Genomic DNA, 25,593 nt, shown 5'->3' on the forward strand with positions numbered 1-25,593 from the left:
TCCCCTTGTTCTTTTGTTCTTCCTCTTCCTCAGCGCTCCTTCTATTTATATTCTCTCTGCCTGCCAACCCCACCCATCCTTGCTCCTGCCTCGCTGTTGGCCATTCGTCTCTTTATTAGGCCATCAGGTGTTCTAGACAGGAACAGTAACACAGCTTCTCAGAGTTGAACAACTGCAGCATAGACAAAAGTCACACACCTGAAAATAATACCAAAGCTCCCTTGGGGGGGGGGGGGCTCATGCTTGGTTTTGCCTAGCAGGAAGGTCTGGGCTCATGCTCCAAGAAGGTTCCCAGGGCTTCTCTGTGTGCCATCCTGGATTATTTCACCAAATCCTGGCTGTCTCCCCCATTCTCCCAGCATGCTCTACTTCTGAGCCTTCTGATCTTTGCTAAGTACAGCAGTTGCTGCGATGCCCACGTAAGTTGAGGAGGCTCACAGGGCCTATGGTGGCACCTCTGACTTCCTCCCGGCTAACAGGTTTGCATATGCATCCTGCCTCCGCATTGACAGGCCCTTCCCTCTCCCACCTCTAATCAGAAGCGTGTTTACAGGTTAAGTTATAACCAACACTGACGTTGTGGTTAGGGGAAGGAGAGAGGAAAGGGAGTTCTATTGTTATCACAGGGTGCCAGGCCACAGGGCTAGGAGCCAGCCCAGCTGGGGGTCACTGGCTGCTGTCTGAAGCCAGTATAGCTGGGGGTCACTGGCTGCCGTCTGAAGCCAGCCCAGCTGGGGGTCACTGGCTGCTGTCTGAAGCCAGCCCAGCTGGGTGAGGACAGCATTGGAGGAGACTTTCTGGAAAGACCGTAGCTAAGAAAGGGAAACTGGAAAGTGGTTGAGGTTTCTGGTGTCTGAGTGGAAGACTGGTTATAACTGTGTCTGCCCTCATCTGGGTCTCAGTTCGACTATGGTGGAAGTGCCAGGTTAAGAAGGCCACAGTGCCAGCGGATGTGTTGGGGATCCAAGATGTCAAATCCATGACTAAAGACAGACCTGTATATGCTGTGTACCAAGGCAGTTTCTTTATTAGCCAATGACCTTCCTCCATCATTTGGCACATTTTGATAGGCCATCCCTTAGATGAGTGGAGTAGGCAGAACAGAATGCTGGGAGGAAGAGGAAGTGAGCTCAGACTCGATAGCTCTACTCTCTGGAGCAGACGCGATGAAGCTCCCACCCAGGATGGACGTAGGCTAGAATCTTCCTGGTAAGTGTACCTTGGGGTGCTACACACATTATTAGAAATGGGCTAGTCCAGGTGCAAGAGTTAGCCAAGAAGAGGCTAGATAAAATGGGCCAAGCAGTGTTTAAAAGAATACAATTTGTGTGTTGTTATTTCGGGTAAAGCTAGCCGGTGGCCGGGAGCTGGGTGGCAGAATGCAGCCCACAGCTCCTTCAACATACTTCCTCTAGACTATCAACTCCCAAGGGAAAGAATCCTTTCCACTCTGATTTGCTTGTCCTATGGGGCCAAGTGTGGTGTAAACTAGCTTCCCTTTATCAAGTGGAGAAGCCATCCAAAGAAACCAAAACCTTAGCCTATCAAAACTGCACTGATACAACTGCTGCCTGCTTGTTTTTGCATACTCTTCATGTTTGGGGCCTTCCTCAGCATTTCTCAGGCCCTTACAGTATAATATTGTGGAGACGGATTGCTCAGTGGTTAGAAGCATTTGTTGGTCTTCCAGTGGACCCCAAATAAAAAAAACAAAACTAGAATCAGGACTGTAGAGATGGCTCAGTGGTTAGGAGTGTTTGACTTGCTGCTCTTTCAAGGGACCTGGGTTTGGTTCCCAGCACTCATCTGGAGGGTTTACAGTGATCCACATCTTCAGTTCCAGAGAATTCCACTCCCTCTTTTGACCTCTGCAAGCACAGACATACGAGGCAAAACACTCATGCTTGTAAGGTAAATAAAATCTTAAAAACAAATATTTAAATAAAATTCTTGGGCTGGACCGATGGCTCAATGGGTAAAGCATTTTCCTCGCTAGCCTGAATGTGTGTGCAGAACCCATATACAACTAGATGCCGGAGTGAGTACATCTATAATCTCAGGCTTCTGGGTGAGATGGGTAGAGACAGAGTCCCCAGAAGCACACCAGACAGCTAGTCGGACACATAGTGACTAGCACGAACCTCATCTACCAGGCAGAAGACAAGGACCAACACCTGAAGCTGTCCTCTGACCCCCACGTGGCATGCCGGGCGATGTGTTGCCCCTCACATACATGCACAAAACAAAAGTAAATAGGGACATATTTTAAAACAGAATTTTAACACCCTGCACTGAGAATAAGGGATAGGCAAGTATTACACCCACAGAGGCAATAGAAAAGCGTTTAGGAAAATATTTTCAATAATGTCAGGGTAGGGAGGTGTGGGCTTTACTAGTGGCCAGGCACCACCTACTGTGTAAGCAAATGCCCACTGCAGAGAGCAGATAAACAACTGAATGGCGTCACATGCGTTCTCCACGGGGGACGTATGATAGCTCATCATCTATAAAAGGCTAACATTCCAACTTCTGGCCTCGACAACAATTTTAAAAAACTGATAAAGCTTAAATGTGTGAAAAATGTAAGTCTGCAACAGCAGACATTATAAAGAAACAAAAGCTAAGCCCTTGGCCACGCACAGGACAAGGCACAGCCGCCTGTCCTTTGGTAAGACTAGAGTAGCAGGCACGGAGGCTCACACTGCAATTTCGAGCACTCGAGGCTGAGGTGGTGGCAGGGAAGAGTCAGAAATCTTTAATAAATAAATAAAAATTAAAAAAAAAGAAGCTAGAGCTAATGGGCCAAGCAGTGGTTTAAATAAAAAAAAGAGGCTGAGGCAGGAGGGTTTTTGGAAGCTGAACACTACCCTGGGCAGACACCATGTGAAGTTCTGTCTTCAAAAAAGGCAAAAGAAAAATATCACGGGGATAAAAGCTGGTCAAACACACAGGAAGGAAATGAGTATAAAAAGCCCTAGTTCATGTTTTGATGTCATAATTTAATGAGATGTTTTCACAAATCAAAGCAATGGAAAATCATTTCTTAAACTCGTGAGACCAAACAACAGAGCCCTTCCAAGACAGAGCAATCGAACCTTTTGAGGAGCAGCAGGCCTGCCCCCCAGACTGCAGGAAGGTTCCTACAAGGACATGGGCACGAGGGCCAGGAGCTCACAGCCACTCCACACGGGGAGGCATCTGAATACCCGCTAATCCGGATGAGCTAAATAAATTACTGTCCTATATGACACAACACTTGGACGTAGCACTTTTTTAAAGAATGAGGTAGGTAACACAGACAGATGTATACAGATGTTCTGAGATCATCACCAGCCGATGTCAGAACACAGAGTACAAACTGGACATTTTAGGCCACTTTGCACACAGGATACCCAAGGTTTGCGCACGAATCTCTGTTGTTTTGGAGATTCAGGGCAAGTGCCACGTGTCTGTTTTGGAGGTTCCCAGCACATGTCTGTTCCTTTTTGGAGAAAGAACTAACCCAGATACTCACTTTTTAGATTCTTCACATGTTTCCTTTAAAGTGTCTCTAAGCTTGCATCACACACGTATCAAAATTACAAGATGCTTAATCCCCTAAAACTCATGTCCTTGAAGCTTTTTTTCTCTGAGTGTCTCTTCCCTAAGCACTCCAGAGCACCTGCTCACAGCCAAGAAATCAGTGGATCTGGACCGGCTCCATCCTGCAGTGTGAGTCTCCGCTACACCGGTGTTCTCTCTCTTTGGTTAAAATCCACAGCGGAGGCCAGCTTCGCCCGGAGATGCCTGCTGACTGCCAGCCACCACTCGCTGTCCCACAGGAGACAGACAGGGATGGAAGAACCTAGAAGTCAATCGTTCACTGCTTGTTCTCACAGTCCCTCCAGCGATGTTCACACATCACATGGTCTTTACTGGCCATGAAGGAAGATGGAGGGCCAAGCTGGCCCTATTCCCCTGAAGGAATGTGGCTGATTACTCAGCAGCCCTATGCTGCTGCTCTGGTCCCGGTGGCTCCAGAGTTACAGTGACTTCATCACCTTCCTCCAAGAAAACACTGGTCTCTCTGGGCTTCTCATAGCTGACCTCTGGGCAACCAGGGTGCTGCCTCCTGAGCTTGCTCTTCTGCCTCCTCTTGTATGCCTGATATGCTGGGTGGAGAAACAGAGTATTAAAAACCCCTTTAGCAAAGAGCCTAGTTGGGCGGGGGGGGGGGGGCCTGCATACTCAAAGGTACTTCGGGAGAGTTGCTTGGTCAGCATGATGCATGTGTGAAAACATGGGGGAAGGGGTGAGAAAAGAACGCTGTGGAACCGAAGGGTTGGGGATCAGAATGGTTCTTTCTCTCCAGAACTGGGGTTCATTTGTCAGGTCTCTCAGAGCTCATTCACTCAGTCAACCAACAAACCCTTAGGGGTGCTGACTGAGCATCAGGCCCTATGCCCAAGTGCTAGGATAGAGCTAAACAGAAGCTCAACACGCTTCTCGAAAATTCTGGGTTTCAGAACCAGTAGTTTGTTCTAATAGAAGCATTTCCGTCTTCCATGGGAACCCCCCGATCCCACGTGTTCCTTACATCAATGTTATCACGCCAATAGCATATAATAACCAGTATGTGTGCTGGTTAGCAAAGAACATGCCCCAAGGGCTCATGGATTTCAATGCTTGGTCCCCAGTCTGGGTATTGTAAAATCTTAGGAGACAGAGCAGAGCCTTGCTGGAGTTCGCCCCACTGGGGACAGAGCTTGAGGGTCCTTAGAGCTTGGCTCTGCTCTCTGTGCTCTTTCTGCCTCCTGCCGCCCTGCCTTATCCTTAGGCAGGCACTCCCCCTCCCCCACACCTCCATCCATGTCACTGTAAGCCAACCTGAGATCTCTCTTTTATAATCTGTTTGTGGGGAGGCATTTCATCAGAGCAACAGCAAGTGTACAGTCAATTTTCTCAGTAAACACTAACCTTACTAGAGCCTATTCCAGGGACCAAGAGCAAAATAAAGACATGTATGTGTACTCACACCTTGCAATTTACCTTCAGTGCATAAAGACTTACCCCCAAAGTAATGCATATTTGGCTGAGCAGGTCGGAGAATAGCATGTGTAGGTACATGTGTGCATAAAATCCCACTGTGTCTACACTGGCATACATGGGTAGTTCATATCTGAAAAGTCCTTCGAGCCACTGAGCCCAGAAGTAGCTGAGCATTTGGGAAAACTCAAGGCTCTGAGGGAGACAGGACATAAAAGCTAGGGGGCTGGTTTGATACAACGCCGTTGTAAGATCTCACTCAAATGGCTTCTTAAATATTTCCTGGGAAACACCCACTGCATCAAAGTAGCCTGGCTTTATACTTCCTAATCCCCAAAGGTGTCAGGCTAAAATTAGATCACAAGAGCAGGACGTGCAGAGCTGGCTTTGAGGATGTGAATAAGTTGGCGGCCGATGTGGGGAGGGAAATCATCCACCTGCAACAGTGAGGAGCCCCAGCAGCACTTGGAAGAGTCCGTAGGCCAAGGCAAAGTTAAACAGCTGGGCCAGGTACTCGGCAGCGAAGGACAGCTGCAGCATGGCAATGCACAGCTGGATGTTCTGTGCTCCGGTCTCTATGGAAATCGTCCTGCACCTGTCAGTGAACAGATTCAAGAGCTGTGAACCCACAAAAGGAACCACAGCCAGGGCTGTTACACAGAGAAACCATGTCTCAAAAAAGCAAAACAAAACAAACAAAAAAACCTGCCCTTTTCCCTTTGAGCAATGACAAGTATAAGCTATGGGCTCAGGCAACTAAAAGAATATATTCATGGACAGTTATTACTGGGATCCTCTTCTGTATATGGCAAGGATGCCCAGTGGAGTAGAACCTCAAAAACCCTGGCCCAGGAATCAGAGTAGAAGTACAAGAAATTATGCAGGAACAATTTGCAACAATGACCAGGCCCAGGAAATGCTATAGAACTCAGGGAACAATGACCAGGAGATGCAGTGAAACTCAGGGAACAATGACCAGGGCCAGGGGATGCTGTAGAAACTCGAGGAACAATGACCCAGGAGATGCCTCAGGGAACAATGACCAGGAGATGCTGTAGAAACGCAGGGAACAATGTGACCAGGGCCAGGAGATGCTGTACAAACTCAGAGAACAATGACCAGAGGATGCTGTAGAACTCAGGGAACAATGACCAGGAGATGCTGTAGAAACTCAGGGAACAATGACCAGGGCCAGGAGATGCTGTAGAAACTCAGGGAACAATGACCAGGGCCAGGAGATGCTGTAGAAACTCAGGGAACAGTGACCAGGAGATGCTGTAGAAACTCAGGGAACAATGACCAGGAGATGCTGTAGAAACTCAGGGAACAAAGACCAGGAGATGCTGTAGAAACTCAGGGAACAATGACCAGGAAATGCTGTAGAAACTCAGGGAACAATGACCAGGAGATGCTGTAGAAACTCAGGGAACAATGACCAGGGGCAGGAGATGCTGTAGAAACTCAGGGAACAGTGACCAGGAGATGCTGTAGAAACTCAGGGAACAATGACCAGGAGATGCTGTAGAAACTCAGGGAACAAAGACCAGGAGATGCTGTAGAAACTCAGGGAACAATGACCAGGAAATGCTGTAGAAACTCAGGGAACAATGACCAGGAGATGCAGTGAAACTCAGCAACGTAGCAGCAGTGGCTCCAGAAAGCTTTAAAGTGGTGAAGCCACAGAACCTGAAGAGGTGATGAGTTTCAGGGGAGTGGCAGCAAGGAAAGCTGCAGACCCAAGTGTGAGTATGGTTTCTTCAGGAAGCCCCATGTACCACAAGCCAGTCAGCATGCAGAGGAGGACTGGAGGAGAAGGGAATGAGAAACTGAGTCAGAGGTGTGAAACTGAACAAACTAAAAAAGCATGCCAAAGCTCTAGATGAAAAATGAGTGTTGGGAAAGGTTGCTTTCGGTGAAAGATGCAATGATAACGTTCTCTCATTTCCTACCTTTTTACATTTGTTGGTTTTCTGATCATGGAAAATGAGATAAGCCTTACTTGAAAATGAAGAGTGAGAGAAAAAGGAAGCAATGGCAGGAAGCAAACTTGGAGGGTGGATTGAGCCGTTACTTTTGTCTCCAGCTTGTGAGGATCTTGCAGCCTTCGTATATGAGGGGAAGGTTAAGAGTACTTCGGTGGAGCCGGGACTCCAGGTAGACGCAGCAAGGGTGTGACATGGGGCAGGAATATTTTTTAGTGGCGAGTTCTGTGGCACACTGTATTGCTCCTACCTTCATGCAAAGCGCACTTCCCTTAAACTTCCTAGCTCGACGTCATGAAACTCAAAAGCTGCAACTCACCTTGACCAGACTGTTCACAGTGCAAATGCAGTTATCTCTGGCCTCATCTTTGTCAGGCCAGGGGAGACGAGGAAGACTAGAGAGCTGACGACAGATGGCCGTAAGAATGCTTCATCTGTCTTCAGATTCAGCTGCAGGTCTCCATCACTCAGTAGTCTATGCTCCTAACGATTGACCTTGGGAGCAAACCCGGGTTCGAATCCCAACTGTACTTACTGGCTATAGGAACTCGATTACATTCCTCATCTTCTCTGAAGAGCTTGCTCATCGGTGGGATAATCATAGCTCCCTGCTGTCAGGTTGCAACAAGAAGAAAGCGGGGTTTGACAAGGTGGGGCCTCACCCAGTGCGTGTGCAGGGCTCAGCAGTGTTCCCTGGAGGAGTGGGAGCAGCTTAAGACCAACCTGAGCCTTCCCCACCCAGCCGCTCGAATCCAGCCACTTTCCTGTAATTGCTCTCCTGACTTAATCCACTTACTGAAAAAGAGGAAATATTCCCAGGAGAACTGAAATCACCCTTAACTTCCCTGCTCTAAACTGCCTTTTCTTCCAGTATTTTTCCATATTCTTTTTGCCTTTTTCCCAACAAAGTAGAAATCAAAATTTTAAACTTAGGTTTAACCCTGGAGCATTGTGATTGATGCCTATCACATGCACACTGCATAAATAAACATTACCCTATTGTTAGATATTTAAATTGCTTCCATTTTTACCTATAGAAAGGGTACAGCAATTAACATCTTATTATATCAATATTCATGTGTATATCTGATAGAGCTAACTCTAGAACAGATTCCCGCTGATTGTGGTGATGCACACCTTTAATCTCATCACTCAAGACGCTGAGACCAGAAAATGCAGAGTTCAAGATCAGCCAGGTCTACATAGCAAGACCCTATTCTCAACCAGAGTAAAAGTACTGGGTTAATATCCATAAGCACACACGAGGCTGCTAGTGCAGCAGTTGCCTTTCAGAAAGCTTATTCCCCTGGAGAGATGGCTCAGAGGTTATGAACACTGGTTGTTCTTCCAGAGGTCCTGAGTTCAATTCCCAGCAACCACATGGTGGCTCACCACCATCTTTAGTGAGATCTGACACCCTCTTCTGGCCTGCAGGCATACATGCAGACAGAACACTGTGTACAGAAAGCCTGTGCCACTTTCTGTCACCATTCCCCCTCACTATTAAATCACCGCGTTCATCCATGACATGCGTGCCAACATGGAGTATTATCATTTAAAAAATTTTTACAATATTTATAAATGTATACTCCAATCCAAATGATAATATTTCAGACAAATTCCTAAACATACTATTAATAACTAGTAATTCTTTTAAAATCTGGTATGCTGAACAATGATTTAATCTCTTAATATTTACTCGTGCCCTGCTATGATCTCTGTGTTGAACGAAACAAGTTCACTCCTGCTTCTGATCCATGGGATTCACACATCACCCTGTTCGGCTCCGTAACTGAGACAGGGTCTTTCGACTCAGTCCTGGCTGGACTTGAACTGTTCAGACATCAGCAAGCTATACTAAAGCCCTAACCTGAAGTCTATAAACTAGAACCTGTGCTGACTAGTCTACGTCAACTTGACACATGCTAAAGCTGTCTGAAGGGCGGGAACCTCGATTGAGAAAATGCCTCCATAAGATCTGGCTGTAGGGCAGTTTCTTAATTAGAGATTGATGACGGAGGGCCCGGCTTCCTCTGGAGAGATCATCTGAGCAAGTGGTTCTGGGTTCTGTTAGCAAGCAGGCTGAACAAGCCATGGGAAGCAAGCCAGTAAGCAGCTCCCCTTCCTGGCCTCTGCCCCAGCTCCTGCCTCCACCTCCCTGTCCTGCTCTGACTTCTTTCAGTGAGACTACAATGTAGAAGTGTAAGCTGAATAAACTCTTTCTGCCCTGGGTGGCTTTTGGTGAAGGTGTTTCATTGGTACAATAGTAACCCTGACCAGACAAACCCCATCCTTGTGGCTTTTGTCTACATCAAGAATTATAAGCTTCCTGGCCACAAGCAAAGCGAAACTTTTCCTGTTTCCCGGCACAACCAGCAAAGCCTGCCATGGTGTATGTTTGATGCACCTGCTTCAGAAAAGCTTACAGAGCCTGGCATGAATCAAAGAGGTAAAGTTGTGCCTGGTATCACAGATCTGGCATTCTGAGTCACACACACACACACACACACACACACACACATACGCACACCTTATAGGACAGGTAACTATACCTTTGCCAAGACTGGTGGGTGAGGAGTGCCAGCAGGAAGCCCGTGACGTGGCCGACCAAAGGAAAAATGAAGCTGACGAGCAGAAGAGTAATGTCTATATTATTCCATCCCTTGACCAGGACCACACCAATGACGGCCACCACCAGGAGGAGGATGCCACTCGCAATGGCCCCGACCTGCAACAAAGCAACGGGTGAGTGCTTGGTAGTCACACCTGAGGCTCTATTCTGCTAAGCCGTGCCCAGTGTAAAAGTTTAAGCTTTAGACGTTTTAGAAGACCTCAGAGGCTGTCACACCCAATTTTCTGTTAAAGTCACCTTCCTTCCCTTAAGCATGGGTGTGTGCTCCCCAGTGCCCAGTGAACAGGAGTGAATGCTGGAGCCCATATAAGACACAGGCAGATGCTTTCTCTTCCCGGGCGTAGCTATGATGAAGGAGATATACAACTGAGAGTAAGATTTCTGATGGGTTGTCTCTGATCGGAAACAGAAGATACTCAGGCATAGTACATGTAAATACTAAATAGCAGACAACAGAAATAATGTAAGGAGCCCAGGCTAGCTAACGTTGGTGCCTCCTAGTTTCCTCTCTCTTACTGGGATCAAACATTCTGACCAAAAACAACTAAGAGGAGAAAACAGTTATTTGCCTTACGTCTTCAGGTCTCAGTCCACTACTGAGCAAAGTCGGGGCAAGAACTCAAGGCAGGAATCACAAAGAAATGCTGCATTCTTGGCCTACTGTTTAGTTAGCTTTCTTTCTTTTTTAGAAATATTTTTAAATGATATTAAATATACATTATTTATGTATTATATATATATAATCTTTCATGGGTACGTGTTGAAGACTTTAAAATACATTTAAACTAATCATATTTTTATTTTGGGGAATTTCATACATGCATGCAATGGACTTTAATCAATCCACCCACATTTCCTCCTCCTCCATTTCCCCTGTCTCACTACCACCGCTCCCTCCCACTTCCACGTGTTCTCTTCTTAACCCACAAGGTTCAGTCTCAGATGCCAGTGTGCAGGTAGGGGGCAGGAAGGCCATCCGCAGGTGCCAGTGTGCAGGTAGGGGGCAGGAAGGCCGTCCACAGGTGCCAGTGTGCAGGTAGGGGGCAGGCCATCTGCGGGAGCATTCGTAGCCTCTAGGGGCTGAATCCCTGAAGCTCCCTCTCTCAGCTCCCTTTCTCACAGAGCCCAGGACTATCTGCCTAGGGATGGTGCCGCCCACAGTGGTCTGGGCCCTCCTGCATCAATTAATAAGATAAATTCTTCAGACATGCCCTAGAGCCAATCTGGTCCAGGAAATTTCTCAATTGAGGCTTTCTTCTCAGGTAACAGAGAGCTGTGTTAAGCTGACAATTAAAGCTAAGTTGATGCTAAGGATAACAACTGTTTGTGGATCTTCTGGTCTAGGAAGGACTCTGCTGCACCGGTGGCTGTGATAATGGTTTCTTAGATGTCTTTAGACGTCACACCATCATAACCTTTACCGGTTGAGGTGACTGATGAAGAACCCTAGCTACACATGGCTCCTCCCTACCACTTCCTGTCAGCTAGTTGCTGACTCAGCCTCCTGACTCTGGGTTAATTATATCAAATAAATGTAACATGTCTTTGCATCATTAAACAAATATCCCACAGCATTAATGAATGTAACACATCTTAAATTAATATTCCACCACACTGTGTCCTCTCTTTCAAAAAAGAAAGAAAGAAAGAAAGAAAGAAAGAAAGAAAGAAAGAAAGAAAGAAAGAAAAAGGCAATAAATCCAAAACTTTCTAACAGGTGAGTTTAATTCCCAGGAGACTGAGAGCGATTTGGATCTTAGCAGGCTCTCATCAGTTTCATAGGATAGCAGACTCTGTAGAAGAGGACTTAGTTAAAATCCTGTCAATCTTGACTTGAAATGATTCAGAACTGAAGGAGCCCCTGGAGTACTAAAGAAAACAGAAACTAATTATTATGGTTTGAACAGGAAATGCCCCCTGCATGTTCTTATGTATGGTGGTTTGAGTCAGAATGGCCCCCATAGACTCATGTGTTTGAATGTTTAGCCCATAGAGGCATATTAGGAGGTGTGGCCTTGTTGGAGGAAGTGGGTCACTGTGGGGGTGGGCTTTGAGGTCTCTTTTACTCAAGCTGTGCCCAGTGTGCTACACAGTCTCCTGCTGCCTGCCACCAAGACGTAGAACTAACTTCAGCTCCATGTCTGCCTGCACACGGCCATGCTTCCTGCCATGACGATAATGGATTAACCTCTAAAATTAAATGTTCTCCTTCCTTTAATAGAGTTGCCATGGTCATGTGTCTCTTCACAGCAATAGAAACCCTAGCTAAAACGATGTATTAAAGCCTATTCACACTATTTTGAAAGGTCCTGAAAACTTAAGGAGACAGGATTAGCTAAATAGATCCCTGGGGAACAGGTTCCTTCTGGGCAGGTGCCTGGGGGAGGGGCAGGTCCCTGGGATTGTTTTGTTCTAGGCTCTTACCAGTGTTCCTCTTTGCTCTAGGAGGTGACCAGCTCTCCTCCATCACACACTCGTGCCTCAGTGATGTTCTGCCTCAAGTTCAAAGGCTGTGCCAATAGGCCTGACACAATGTATCGTCTCCTATTTGTGAAGCTGAGGCAGCAGAGCTATGACCGTAGGACAGCCTGTGCTACTCAGGGAGATGCTGCTTCACAATCTTAAAAAGACTAAAATAATGAATGAACTGTGGGCTCTAGTTTATGCATATTGTTTGACATATTTTAACAAAAATCCCATACAATTGCTGAAAAGGTTTGTTTAGCGGGGAGAGGACAATAGAGTCTCACGTGGCCCAGGCTGGGCTTCTGCTTGTTATGTAGCACAGATGACTTTGAACTTCCCATCCTCCTGCCTCCACGCCCCACGTGTTGGGATTGCAAGCATGTACCACCATGACTGACTCCAAGACCACAAGCGCACAGAAAGGCTAAACTGGGGTATTTTCAATTGTTGCTGCCGCTTAATGCCCCTTTGGGAAAAATAACTAATGACAAAGTACTTGAAAGAAAGTTTCCATGATTACACCATCCTCTTGTTCTGTAAACATTTCCCGGCGGGAATGCTCTCCTTTTAAAGGGACAGTGAGGAGCGTGGGAAGGAAGGGGCCGTATCCCATGAGTACAGCCCAGGGCTCCATGACACAGGCCTCCCCCAACTGTCCTCTCTTGCTCTCACTGGAGGAACAATGCGCATTGTCCTACTGGGAAAGCAGCCCCTGCAGGCAGAGTGAGCATAGACTGAACCAAACCATAAACTCCAAGCTGAAATAAACAGACATTTTTTTGCCGAACTTCTAATTAACCCCCAAATGTTCATTTCTTTGTAAATCTAAAATACAGCCGAGATTCTATTTCAGTTTTGAAGAGGAAGACAAACGGCAGCACCGCACAGCGAGGGAAGGAAGGATCTCTAGGTTCCCACCATTCCTTGGCCACCCCTCAGCACTTTCCGGATGATGTCGTTCACACCGGGTACCTGATGAGGTCAGTGGCCTTTGCTTGTGTATACCAGTTACAACTCCAGTGGTGTGTGCCTGGGAGTGCTTCGGCAAGACAGCCCTTCAGCCTGTCCTAAGAAGACATCCATGTTCCCACACACTGAGGCTCCATTGTGCATGCCACAGGGAGGAGCTTCACCTTGCTGGTGCCTGTGGGAAGCCCAGGAAAGGGACAGGTCCTGGCCGTCTCAGGCCTGAGTGTTTCTGTCACTAAGAGCATCATGTTTTCCATGGTGTCACAAATGTGTGTGGGCCAATGGGAGTGACGCGGCAAGGCTCCGGGTCAAAGGGCGGGAAACGACTGTACCGGGACAGCTCATTGGTTCAGACTTTCGTCTCTGTGTCTGGTGGTGGGCTGTGCGTAGGAGCGGGGCGGGGGATACTGACCTTAAGAATGACTTTCGCTTGCTTTGGCCACCTATAATTCACAAAGACGCCGAAAGCCACAGGAACAATCAGAGAGCCGAGGGTAATTCCTAAAAAGAAAGAAAATCTATCAGACAGTGTCCCTTCTCACCCTAATGCCCCACACTTTCCCAGAAATTTCTATTTCAATTAGTTCACAGCTTTGAAAGACAATTTTTGAGGAGTGTGTGCTACTAATAAATTCCATCACACCTGGACCACTGTAATCCTCACAACCAACCACGGGGATTTCTGAGACAACAGAAGTATAATGTTTGAAATGAGAGTGGCCCCTTTAAGTCTCTTTAATTCCCAGTCACAGAGCAGGGCTCATAAGAACATGGACCGCGGTGTGTGGACACCTAGCCACTGTGAGACACATTGTGAGCTCAGGTAAACCTCTCTTCCTCACAAACGTTCTCCCTCGGGTATCTCACTCCACCCCCAAACACGAGCACGCGGGTCTGGATGCTAGAGGCAGAGTCCTGAGTGAGGATTTCAGTTCCAGGCTGCATGATCCTCATCAAGTTCCCGAACCTCACTAACCCTTAAAGTAATAGGATTGGTTTAGATGATGCTAAGCCACACGGAGGGAATTGTAATTATCTGCTACCGGTATGATCGCCATTGCTCTTTCTAACCATCACACAAACCCCATACAGACCTATGCTCTGGTATGGAATGGTGAGATTCTGCTTTAGGTCCCAGGACCAGGTGTAGAGGTAGAGGCAGAGGGGCATCATTCCCAGGGCGGCCACTGTGGAGCAGGTCGTCATGCTGATGCTACAAGCGGAATGAAGGTGGTTAGGAGGGAGAGCCAGAAGCTGAGAGCTGGTCCTTACTTACGTTAGTATGCGGTGTTGGGCCGGATGTGGTGGTTCATGCCGTTAATCCCGGGAATGGATAGAAAGAAGCAGGTGGATCTCTGAGTTCAAGGCCAGTCTGGTCTACATTGTGAACCCCCCCCCATCTCAAAAAATTTAATTAAAAATGTAATCTTTACCAAAAACCATACCTAGAACCCACTTTTTCAAAGTAACTATAAGACCCACTTTCCTAGTAATTACATGGCATTGTGGGAGAGCTCACTGCTCTCGGGTCTAAAGGAAGCAGGCCAGAATTTCTTAACCCCCTTTGGGACTTGAATAGGACAAGTTAAAATACCAAAGAGGTAACTAAACACCTATTTGGTGCTGAGTACTATTAAACATTAAGAAGCCGTCGGAAGACTTGTGTGAGATTCCCCACAGAAGAGCCTGTGGTCTCTGGCTCCTGATGGAGAACACTGGAAAGCATGAAGCAAGGTACAGAATCTGAGACAAAGATTCCGTGAGAGATTGTGGACTGGATACAAATTCTCCTTCTGACTCGGAACATGAAGCAAGGTATGGAATCTGAGACAGGGATTCCGTGAGAGATTGTGGACTGGAAACAAATTCTCCTTCCGACTAGAAACAGGAATTGACATGAAATGACTCCTTCTGTAGTGGGGCACCTCCAAAGCGAATGTTCTATTTGTTAGATAGAAAGCCTGCGTTGGCAGAGCAGACTGCCCGAGATGTGGCCAAGCCCTTTGACATATCCTGGGAGCAGGCAGATCTCACTGTAAGCTTATTATTGTACTTACTTCTCCAAGGCCCACCCTCTTTCAGACTTCCAGCCTCTTCTCACCCTCCTCCCTGCACAGTCTGCCTTTTCCTCTTACCTAGAGGGAGCTCTTTGACAATCAGGGTACATAGGATTATGTATGATTCAAACCTTTTCGATAAATTTACTCTTCATCTTTGGCTTTGCTCACGATATTCGTCATAATGAAAATTTATGTAGCTAAAGCTGTTGTGTATTTTTGCCAGGTGTGGTGGCACACCCCTTTAATCCCAGCACTCAGGAGGCAGAGGCAGGTGGATCTCTGGGCGTTTGAGGCCAGCCTGGTCTACAGAGTGAGTTCCAGGCCAGTCAATACTACATTGTGAGACCTTGTCTCAGAAAACAAACAAAACGACAGACAGCCTCTAAGTTCTCATGCTTGTAAAGATGTCCTCCATTCCTGGGGCCTTCAGACATCACCCCTACATTTTCTTCTTTGTACCTGACAGTCTGTGTTTATCTATTTAACTCATTTTAAGTTTCTCTTTTATAAGATATGAAGCTGTTTTGTCTTTCTCACTAAGCCGAAGTGCTTTCTTCAGCATATGCTGATTAAATGCCCAAGTCTATTCACAAATATTTGGGAAACTCTAATCTAGCCCACTGGTAAGTAATTTTGTTTTTTCCTAAACAAATTCCAGACTTTCTTGACTATATTGTTTCCATAAATATAGGGTTGTTGGGCAATAGTGGCACATGCCTTTAATACTAGCACTTGGGAGGGAGAGGCAGGTGGATCTCTGTGAGTTTGAAGCCAACCTGGTCTATAGAGTGAGTTCCAGGTTAGCCAGGGATATACAATGAAACTCTGTCTTGAAAAAGAAATATACAGGGTCAGTATTTCCATGTGGATATTCCTTTTCAAATTTTTTTCTTCTAAAAAAAATCCTGCATAGTTTGTACTCTACATAAAGCCTAAAAATATTTTATTCTGTTCAGAGTAGTCTCTGAGGCTAATCCCAAACACCCAAAACAAAATAAAGATGTCTTCTGCTAAGCTAGAGGAAGTTCAGCATTTTGACACAACTCTCAAGCCTGTTTCCATGGAGTTGGTACCCTGTTTCCATGGAGATGGTAGCTAGAGAAGTTTTCCAAATGCTTGACCTATGCTGTATTCCTTGGCTCTCTGCTTACCAACTCCTGGAAAGAACTATACCTTGCATCACTTCAGTCTTAAACTGCGGAGTCTGGAATGCTCCACGCCACCCCCATATGGTTTTGGCTCCAGCAACAAAAGGCTGAGATTCCACGCTGTAAAAAGCCAACTGTCAGCAAGGCTGACCTTGTGCCCAACCTCCATAGAATACTTTGATCTGTGATCCATTTGATGGTGGCTCCAGAAGGACGAGAGAAGTTCTGGTGCCCTCCCGTTTCCTTGTCAATACCGACCATGCTGGAGAAGCACAGAAACTGCACCATGCATAGTGGGAAGCCACGCCTTTCAGATCCTGCCAAGAAATTCCATTGCGGCATCAACAGAGGACGTGGCTTGCTGAATCTCTCCACTGTTCACATGGTGGAAAAATCGCTGGTATTATCTGACCTCCACAGAACAAGATTCCACTCGCACCAGGAAGAATGGAGCCATCTGCAACTATTGCAGAGAATGAGACAGGTCCAGCAAAACTGGACAAACAGGTAAATCCTGAACCTCCCTTACAGCAAGGAAATGGCACAGCCAATACCATTCTGCAATTGGGGCTTAAGTTATTCAAATGTTATTTCAATTCTAAGCCCCCAAAATCAAGAACTCCAATTCTCCAAACTGAAGGCATGCCTGTAATCACAGAACTCAGAGGGAGAAGAGCGAGGGGAGGCCGGCATGGAAGTTCAAGGTCATCCCTTGGCCGTGTTTCAAGTTTGAAGCCAGCCTGGGCTATATGAGACCTGTCTCAAAATAAATAAATATAAAAATAAATATAAATAAAAAAAATGGAAAGAAGCTCAAGAGAACTTCATGGATCAAAGTTGGCCGCCATGCTATACACACACCACCACTCAAGTTCAGAATCCTCTCTGTAACTAGGATAGACACACACATCCTCCATAGGTGTCTAGAGGTTACACACACCACCACTCAAGTTCAGAATCCTCTCTGTAACTAGGATAGACACACACATCCTCCATAGGTGTCTAGAGGTTACACACACCACCACACAAGATCAGAATCCTCTCTGTAACTAGGATAGACACACACATCCTCCATAGGTGTCTAGAGGTTACACACACCACCACACAAGATCAGAATCCTCTCTGTAACTAGGATAGACACACACATCCTCCATAGGTGTCTAGAGGTCGCATGAGCTGTCCCAAATCGCATTAATAAACAGTGTTCGCTGGTGGGCGGAGTTATTGTAACACTGGCAAAAGACACTGCCACCGTGTCTCTCACTCCCATCTGTCAAGGCCGTGCCACCACCAGGCTGGCACTGGGCATACAAGGACCTGAGAGACCTGGCAGGTACGGCTAGCAAGTTGCACAGTGATAAGACCTTCCAACGGGTGACTAAAAAGTTACATGTTTGGCAGAATGGGGACAATGGACAGGCAGCGCCATCAGATAGTTGGATAGGGCACTCAGGAGGCAGAGGCAAGCAAGCGGGTATTTATGAACTCAAGGCCAGCCTGGTCTACACAGTGAGCTTAGGGCAGTCAGAGCTACATACTCAGACCATCTCATAATAAAGAAAAAGGAAGTGGGGGTAGAAGAGGCTTGGGTTTATCGTCCCTTCCTCGTCCCTTTCCTATGGGTCTTAAACTACTTTGATCTACTCCACTACACATCCAGGCTGGAAAGCTGAAAGCAAGGGCACAAATGATGTGCCGTTGGACACCAGTGTCTCGCCACACCATTCACAATAGTCAAAAGGTGGCACACACAGGTAATGCCAGCACTCGGGATGGTAGAGGCAGGAGGATCCAGGCCAATCTGATTACCACACTGAGTTCCAGGTCATCCAGGACTACACAGTGAAATCTTGTCACAAACAGGAAATGAAAGGGAGAACCAACTCATTGCCTCCTGAGGATGAGCCGGCAAAGCAGGACACGTGCAGTGGTGAGCGTTCAGCAGCAAACAAAAAGGAATTGTAACCGAACGCTCTGAGGAGGATGACCCAGAGGGTATTCGGCTCGGCTAAGTAGCCAGACCCAGAAGACAGATCCATGAGTCACGTATAAAAGACATCCGGGGACTCAAACATGTGACATAAAGGGAATGGGTGTACAACGTGAATGTTCCTAATGTCACTTTAATATTGCTCAAATGCTACATTGTATTGTGTGTATTGTATAATGAGAACCGAGAGCCAGGCACAGTGGCTCATGGCTGTGATTCTAGCAACTGGGAGGCAGAAGTGGGAGGATTAGGAATTTAAAGACATCTTTAGCTATGAATGGAATTTGCGGTCAGCCTGGGCTACGTGACCCTATCTCATAACAAATACAAACAAATATGGAAGCTGAGGGGCACAGAAATCAATGGCTCCGTGGTGCTCAGCACCTTGAGCAGACACAGTGCTCTGTTGCAGTTTCTTTCTAGACCAATCAGGGAGACTCATACTATGACTGGAGCAGACAGATCAGGCCAGCTAACCCAGAGGGTATCTGAAGAACATGGGCAGATGGAGATGGGCAAACCAGGGTGTGTTTAGTGAACAATGCACAGTTCATCTGGACTGGAGGCCACTTGCATCTAAGGCATTCCTGGGAATACACCTGGAGAGCCGCGGTAACCTGGCCAGTTCAGTAAGCACTGCGAACACATGGCTTAATGCCATGATAGAAGTGTTATTGTTCCCAGTTCCAAGAATGGAGGCCAGGTGCTCTGCCTTCTCTTTCCAGGGAGAGCCACATCCTGTGTAGTGCCAGTCCCAACAGAGACACATGGTAAAGGCCAGAGGGAAATGATTTGACCGTATCAGGCTCCTGGACACCAGAGCTGCCTTTACCAGGGGGAAGTGGATATTGTTACCATCAGTGACCCTTCTGTTGACTTCAACTACAGAGTCTACGTATTTCAGTATGATTCCACACACAGTAAGGTCCACAGCACAGTCAAGTCTAAGAAAACAAACCTTGTCATCAATGAGAAGGCCATCTCCATCTTCCAGGAGTGAACCCTTCCAATATCAAATGGAGTAATTCTGGTGCCAAGTATGTTGTGGAATCCATGAGTGTCTTTACCACTGTGGAGAAGGCTGGGTCCCCCTTGAAAGGTAGAGCCAGACTCATCATCCTTGTCCCTTGAGATGACATCCCCATGTTCATGCTGGGTGTCAGTATGCCCCCTGGCCAAAGTCTTCCATGACAACTTGGGCATCATCCTCAACAGCCACTTTTGTCAAACTCGTTTCCTAGCGTGACATCAGACTAACTTCCTGGTATGACAATGAAGTTGGCAACAGCGACTGGGTGATGCCCCTCATAGTCCTCACGGCCTCCAAGCACTAAAAATCCCTGAGCAACCCAACTCCAGCAAGAACATGAGAGAAAGAGAAAGGCCCTCAGCTGTGGGGGAGTCCCTGTCTCATTCAGCCCCCAGTACATTGAGCATCTCCCCTCCTGGTTTCCATCCCAGAACCCCAAAAGAAGGGGAGGGGCTTAGGGAACCCTACTTTCTCAAGTACTGAATACCATCAACAAAGTTCACAGTACAAAAGAGAGAGAGGAACAGAAAGAGGCTCACAGTTGACAACTGCTTTATCTATTTACAACGAAACAATAACAGAGAGCCTGAGTGTGGAGAGAACACTGTGAGTGTAGCTGTTGGCCATGGAAGAATTCACTAGGGCCTGACCCCAGGAAGCAGCAGTGAAGAATGGCAGGGAGCCAGAGTTGTGAACAGCTCAGCAAAAGGGTGGGCCTGGTAGAAGGAAGAGAGGGCAGAGTGGGAGGAACAGAAGACTAAGGCGAGAAGCCCAGGGTTCTGGGAAGAAGCAGGGCCTGCTGTGTACTTGACTCCATGCCAGATACCTGGCCTTGTCATAACCAGTGTGTGGACACCCGCTCAAGTCCGAAACACCCGGTTAAGGTATGAGGGTGGAAAACCACACGCAGGCTGAATGAAGAGGAGTGAAAGCAACAGAACTGTAGTTGGGATCATCTCTAAGAGCTTTGCCTCGGTTTCCCTATCTGTGAAATAAGGATGTGGGATGAAGCACACTTCGATTTCCTCCAGAATGACCATCACTGACTGGCCGCTGTGTTTTCCTCCATGTGATTTTATGTTGGTAATCAGTTGTGAAGCAATGTACCAAATACGGACATTATTCCGCTCATCAACACAGAATATTCTATTTCCTGAGATTTAAGCATTTATTAGAGCTAGATGCATAAGCTTCTGAAATCTAACTTTTAGTGCCCACTTTAAAATTCCTACTCTGGGAGAATCAGCCTTGGCTACATATTGAGTTTGAAGCCAGCTTGGGCTATACATTGAAATTGAGGTCAGCCTGAGCAACACAGCAAGACCCTATCTCAAAAATACAAAGTAAGTAACTATTATTTCATTTTTATAATTTATTCTGTATTGTTTGTGTCTGTGAAGCTCAAAATCGAACTTCAGAAAAAGGAAAAGCACAGGGTGGGGCAGTCAGTGGTGAAATGCTTGCCACGGAGGAAAACAGCTAACATTTACTGCACGCCTACTGTGTACCTGGCTCATGTAACATTTACTACGCACCTACTGTGTACCAGGCTCTGTCTCACATGTATGTGGATGTGTTCTCAGACAAGTTGCTACAATCAGCGTGTAGACACTAGGGCTGGGAGATGGCTCAGTGGTTAAAGCACTGGCTTCTTCCAGAGGACACGGGGTTTGATTCCCAGCACCCACATGGCAGCTCAACGCCATCCATAACTCCAGTTCCAAGGGATCCAGTGCCCTCTTCTGGCCTCATCTGGCCCCAGACATGCACATGATGTGATACATAGACATACATGCAAGCAAAACACTCACACATTAAAATAAATAAATCCCTTTTTTTTTTCAGTTTAGTTTAAAAGTTGATTAATCTGGAAGTGATGGCGTGTGCCTTTAATCCCAGCATTTGGGAGACAGAGGCAGGCACATCTTTGAGTTCAAGACCACCCTGGCCTACAAAGGAAGTTCCTGCACCACCAGGGCTACACAAAAGCAACAACAACAATAACAACAAAGCTGACTGAAGACAGAGTTGGTGCCAGACGTGCTGGCATATGGCCCGTAATCCTAGCTCTAGGGAACTGAAGGTGGAAAGGATCAGGAACTCAAAGCCACCCTGGGCTATGTGAGACCTGATCTCCATAAAACAAAAAATAAATAAATAAATAAATAAATAAATAAATAAGATAGGGTTGGTAACAAGAAACAAAACGCACTCTGTCTTCCACACACATTCTGTCCTCTGGTGTTACTATGACAATGCCAATGAGCCAAGAATGTTGGCAATAAATATTCCCTTTCCCAGAACAGAAGTGTTTCAAAACCCTGCTAAGGACTTCGGCTCAGACTCCAAACAGACCATGTGGTTGTGTTGCCAAATGTCATGGAAAAAACTGCCTAAGTTACAAACTGATGTGAACCAGATGTGAGCTCTGCTCCACTTCTATTGTCGAGCTACTTCTTCAACTTGAACGTTTTTCCAGAATAATAAAAGGTCACTGACGAGGTGACTCTGAGAAGCTGGGAGATAAGACGAAGCCCAGGCTTCCCGGTCCCTACAAACACCAGCTTCCTTTCTTTCCAGAAACCCCAGGACCCAGACTTCTTCGCTGACGTGTGAACGCTAATGGACAGCTTCACTGAGCTTCAAGCCATGGCATCTGAGTGGAGATACTAAACTATCAGGAATTTTTAAGTCTCTCTCTCATTAGTGGGTAACTGAATAGGCATTTCCATAAAGTTAATTACTTGTCTGTAATTAAAATGTAGAGGCGACATCTGTTCAATACACTAAATATTCAGTATATGCAAGAGAATTTGAAATGAGACCTGAAGCCGACTCACTAAGCTCAGCTCCCAGTTCAGCTGTCAATTCTGACTCACTCATTCATTCATTCACTCATTCAATCATTCATCATAGAGTCAGCCTCAATTAAGTGGCATACACATGCAAAGATTTAAATTTGTATGGGTCATTTTCCCTAGGCAGGATGTAAATGTGTGTATATAAGCAAAAAAAAAATCCAGAAAGACTATTGTTTTTAACTCTATTTTCCCCAATACTGAGTCATCAATTCTTTCTTCAAATGTTCTTCTACTTCTCGTCAAAACGTTTGACTCCAAGATTGTGTGATTCGCTCACCATCGTTACAATGTGGGTAATTGATAAAGCTTCATTTCCCCTGGAGTGTTTATCTGCCCCATATGTAGACATGGACTCTGGCTTAAACCCAAAGGAGGAAAGGAAACAAGAGAGTTGTCATCCTCAGAGCTCCACGCCGCTCCCTAAATCAGTCTGTCAACCACCCAGAGTCCTCTGCACTCGTTTAAAATGTGGCTTCACAAGAAGGGTTTTCTGGAGACACTACTGAGAACAATGTGGCCAAAAGAGACAAAATGAAAAGACCAGAACCACGAGGGCTTCATCCTGACGATATCTTGCTACCACAACCAGCACTATCATCAGCTGTATGGTGTTATTGGTGATGTCCAGGGAAATTACGGTCAGAGATGCCAATGGGCATAGAAGGAGAATATCGTTGCTGCATATGAACCGAGTCCCTTGCGTGACTCAGGGTAGAAAAGGCTGCCAAGAAAGCAGAAACTGATGGCAGCTGGGCAAGCTTGGAACCGAGAAGGGCTGCCCAAGTCTCTTCCCACTCAGAACCACCCAGACATCCCAAAGGTGTCCCTGACTGGCAGGCATAGACAGGGGCACCCTGCCCAGCTTCCCTATCGTGTCTTACCTGAGATCCATATCTCCATCAACCCAGAAGGTCAGAACATTCGAGATGGTGCCCCCAGGGCAGCACCCCAGGATGAGGACAGCAATAGCTTGGAAGGGTTTCAGAGAGAAGCTGAGGGCTAGCAGATACGCAGTCAGAGGCATGAGCCCAAACTGGCAAATCAGCCCCACTGCAATGCCCCAGGGTCTTCTGAAGTGTGACCACAGCTTCCGAATCTCCACCGAGCATCCAAAGGAGAACATGACCAGGCCCACCATCAGGGCCGACACCACTGTGAAAACAAGCTTCAGGATCCCGTGGCCCTCCATCTGCAGCGGCAGCTCGTCCTCCATGCTGTGGGCAGGGCAGCTGGCATTGCTCGAACAGTCCACACTCATCTTGTCTCGTGAATTAGACAGCAGAGACAAAGAGGAATGACAGCCCTGAGCATGCACTGGGCAGGTCTATCCGGATGCATTTCCTAATCATGCAACAAGTGACGCTGGAGAGTCCTTCCGATTGCTATTGGCCAACCCCGTGATTCGCCCTAATCTGATCAAGTTATTCACAAGTGACATTATAAAAGTCATGTAGTCAGGCAGGAAACACAGCAAGGATGGCAAGCGTGCCTTTCCATTCTAGTCTCACTGACCACGGAATGTTCAAGTGCTGGGAAGGAGACAGACAAAGTGGAAAGACTGGCCCCTGTTGACAACATCACATCATGTTCTAGGGAAATAGGCCAGATGCCAAGACACAATTTCTCCAAATTCAGTAGGGATTTCAAACAGCCAGAGTGCAGCGTTCTGGCCTGAACGACTAAGTCAGGAAAAAACAAAGACAGCTGTGCCAAAGCCACGCCTCACGGCACTCACAGGCATTTCAGAGAGACAAGCGAAACAAGGCCAGTCTGGAAAATGTCAAGGAGGCTGAGGATAATTTCGAAAGATTTTATACTAGCCTTTTCTTTTTCTTCTTTTTCTCTCTGAGGACTGTGTCTAAAGCCAATAATTAAACACCTGCAAGAACGAAATGGTATTAGGCACTTGGCTGTGTCCCGTAGAGCATGCGGAGACTAGTCTCTCCCGGCATTATTCAAGAGAGCTGTCGTTTTCTTTGGGAGACTCGAGTCTACTCTTAGACACACACCCTTGGGCCACCTGATGAAGTCTGGGAGCCTTGGAAATGCCTGGCATGACTCATGTAGTCTAAAAACACTCCTGAGGTGGTACAGTGGCCCTCTGTGCATTCTAGCCAGGTCCGAGGGGACATCAGACAAGGACAATAGGACTCGGAGAAACAAAATTCCTGACTGTCAGCTGCCACCCTCTTCTCACTGGCAGCAGAGTTTTTTTTAGTTTTTTGGTTTTTTTTTTTTTTTTTTTTTTTTTTTACAGTGCGCAGAGTGGGAACAAGGCACACTTTGTCAACCCCTCCCCTACCTTAAGACAGATGCTCATTGCCCACTGTAGGCTTCGGTTAGCAAACCCATGACAAACCACTCAAGGGCTGCGGGCTGCATTGTGTGCGCTGGTGGAGTGCAGGCGACATCCTAACAGTAGCTCTGGAATTCTCAGCACGGGGAAGGCAGAGGCAGGCAGGTCCTTGTGAGTTCAAGGCCAGCCTGGTCTCTTAGTAAGTTCCAGAACAGGTAGGGATATGTAGAGAGATCCTGTTCCCCCTTTCTACTCCCCCCCCCAAAAAAAGCAGAAGTAAACCTGTGGGAGGGAAATCTTGAGATTGGCAATCACGGAAAAGACAGGCTGCATAGACATGACCCAGTATGAAAGGACTAACTCAAGATCTTTCCAAAAGCTAAAGTTCAGAATCTGATACCTCACAGAAAAGAGACAAAATCCTAGAAAAGAAAATTTACCAGAACCAGGCCTGAGGAGCTAGCTCAGTGACACAGGTCTCCCTAGCCTGCTAGGCCCGAGGGTCTAGCTAGCTCAGTGACACAGGCTAGCCTTGCCAGACCTGAGAGTCTAGCTCAGTGTCACGGAGCTCCCCTAATCTCCCAAGTCCTAGCTTCCTTTTCCAGAACTGAAACCACCTGCTTGTAGGAACTGAGGGAAGCAAGACATTCTCCTGTAGGTCACACATCAGGCTGAAAGATCATCCAATGTTTCTAAAAGGGAAACATACATAGAAATAGACTTGTAGTTACTATGGACCTAAGAAGTTCCCTAGTAAATAAGTTTAAATATTGGCAAAGGCTAACCTGTTCTTCTTTGGGGCAAGACATTCTTACCCATAGAAGTCCGGTTACTTAGACACGTATTCTTAATTACGTGGCAGACTGAACAACAAAGGAAGGTTCATCCCTGGCCTTCTACACTTCATTCTTTTTAATGAGTTCAACGTAACGATGAAGAGATTGGCTTGTTTTATAGGTGCTTCTCTTGTGTTTTGTTTGACTGTTTCATATATTTAAATAATGAACTTTAACTATTTTCTCCACTATTTCCCTCCTTCATCCTGTCTTCCTCCTAATGAAGCCCTTCTCACCAAGCCCCGCCCCCCCCCACTCCCATGTTCTATTTGTGTGTGACCCGCTGAGTTTCTTAAGA

At 46.6% G+C, this 25,593-nt stretch overlaps 1 protein-coding gene and 1 long non-coding RNA gene across 3 annotated transcripts in view; one reads left to right on the forward strand and one right to left on the reverse strand.

The window, feature by feature from the left end:
- Window positions 1–1,914: 1,914 nt before the first annotated feature.
- On the reverse strand, window positions 1,915–24,068 carry Slc10a6 (solute carrier family 10 member 6). The gene is made up of 6 exons (XM_050155713.1): window positions 23,045–24,068; window positions 14,169–14,287; window positions 13,487–13,575; window positions 9,560–9,735; window positions 5,463–5,620; window positions 1,915–4,151 (listed from the first exon to the last, which is right to left on the reverse strand). The coding sequence occupies exons 1-6, from the start codon at window positions 23,419–23,421 to the stop codon at window positions 3,976–3,978; spliced, it is 1,095 nt and encodes a 364-aa protein (XP_050011670.1). The 5' UTR covers window positions 23,422–24,068; the 3' UTR covers window positions 1,915–3,975.
- The window catches only part of LOC126509667 (uncharacterized), a 31,357-nt gene continuing 12,252 nt past the window's right edge, over window positions 6,489–25,593 (forward strand). Inside the window, exons 1-3 of one of the 2 annotated variants that reach the window (XR_007594222.1) lie at window positions 6,489–9,456; window positions 9,679–9,752; window positions 12,967–13,085. This is a non-coding gene — a long non-coding RNA (uncharacterized lncRNA). Of the gene's footprint in view, window positions 9,457–9,678; window positions 9,753–10,303; window positions 13,086–25,593 lie in introns of those variants that run through there. The other variant, XR_007594221.1, reaches the window with a different exon arrangement.

This window comes from Alexandromys fortis, unplaced genomic scaffold, assembly GCF_014885135.2.
Source record: "Alexandromys fortis isolate MF-2015 unplaced genomic scaffold, M_Fortis_MF-2015_v1.1 scaffold_87, whole genome shotgun sequence".
Lineage (NCBI taxonomy): Eukaryota > Metazoa > Chordata > Mammalia > Rodentia > Cricetidae > Alexandromys > Alexandromys fortis.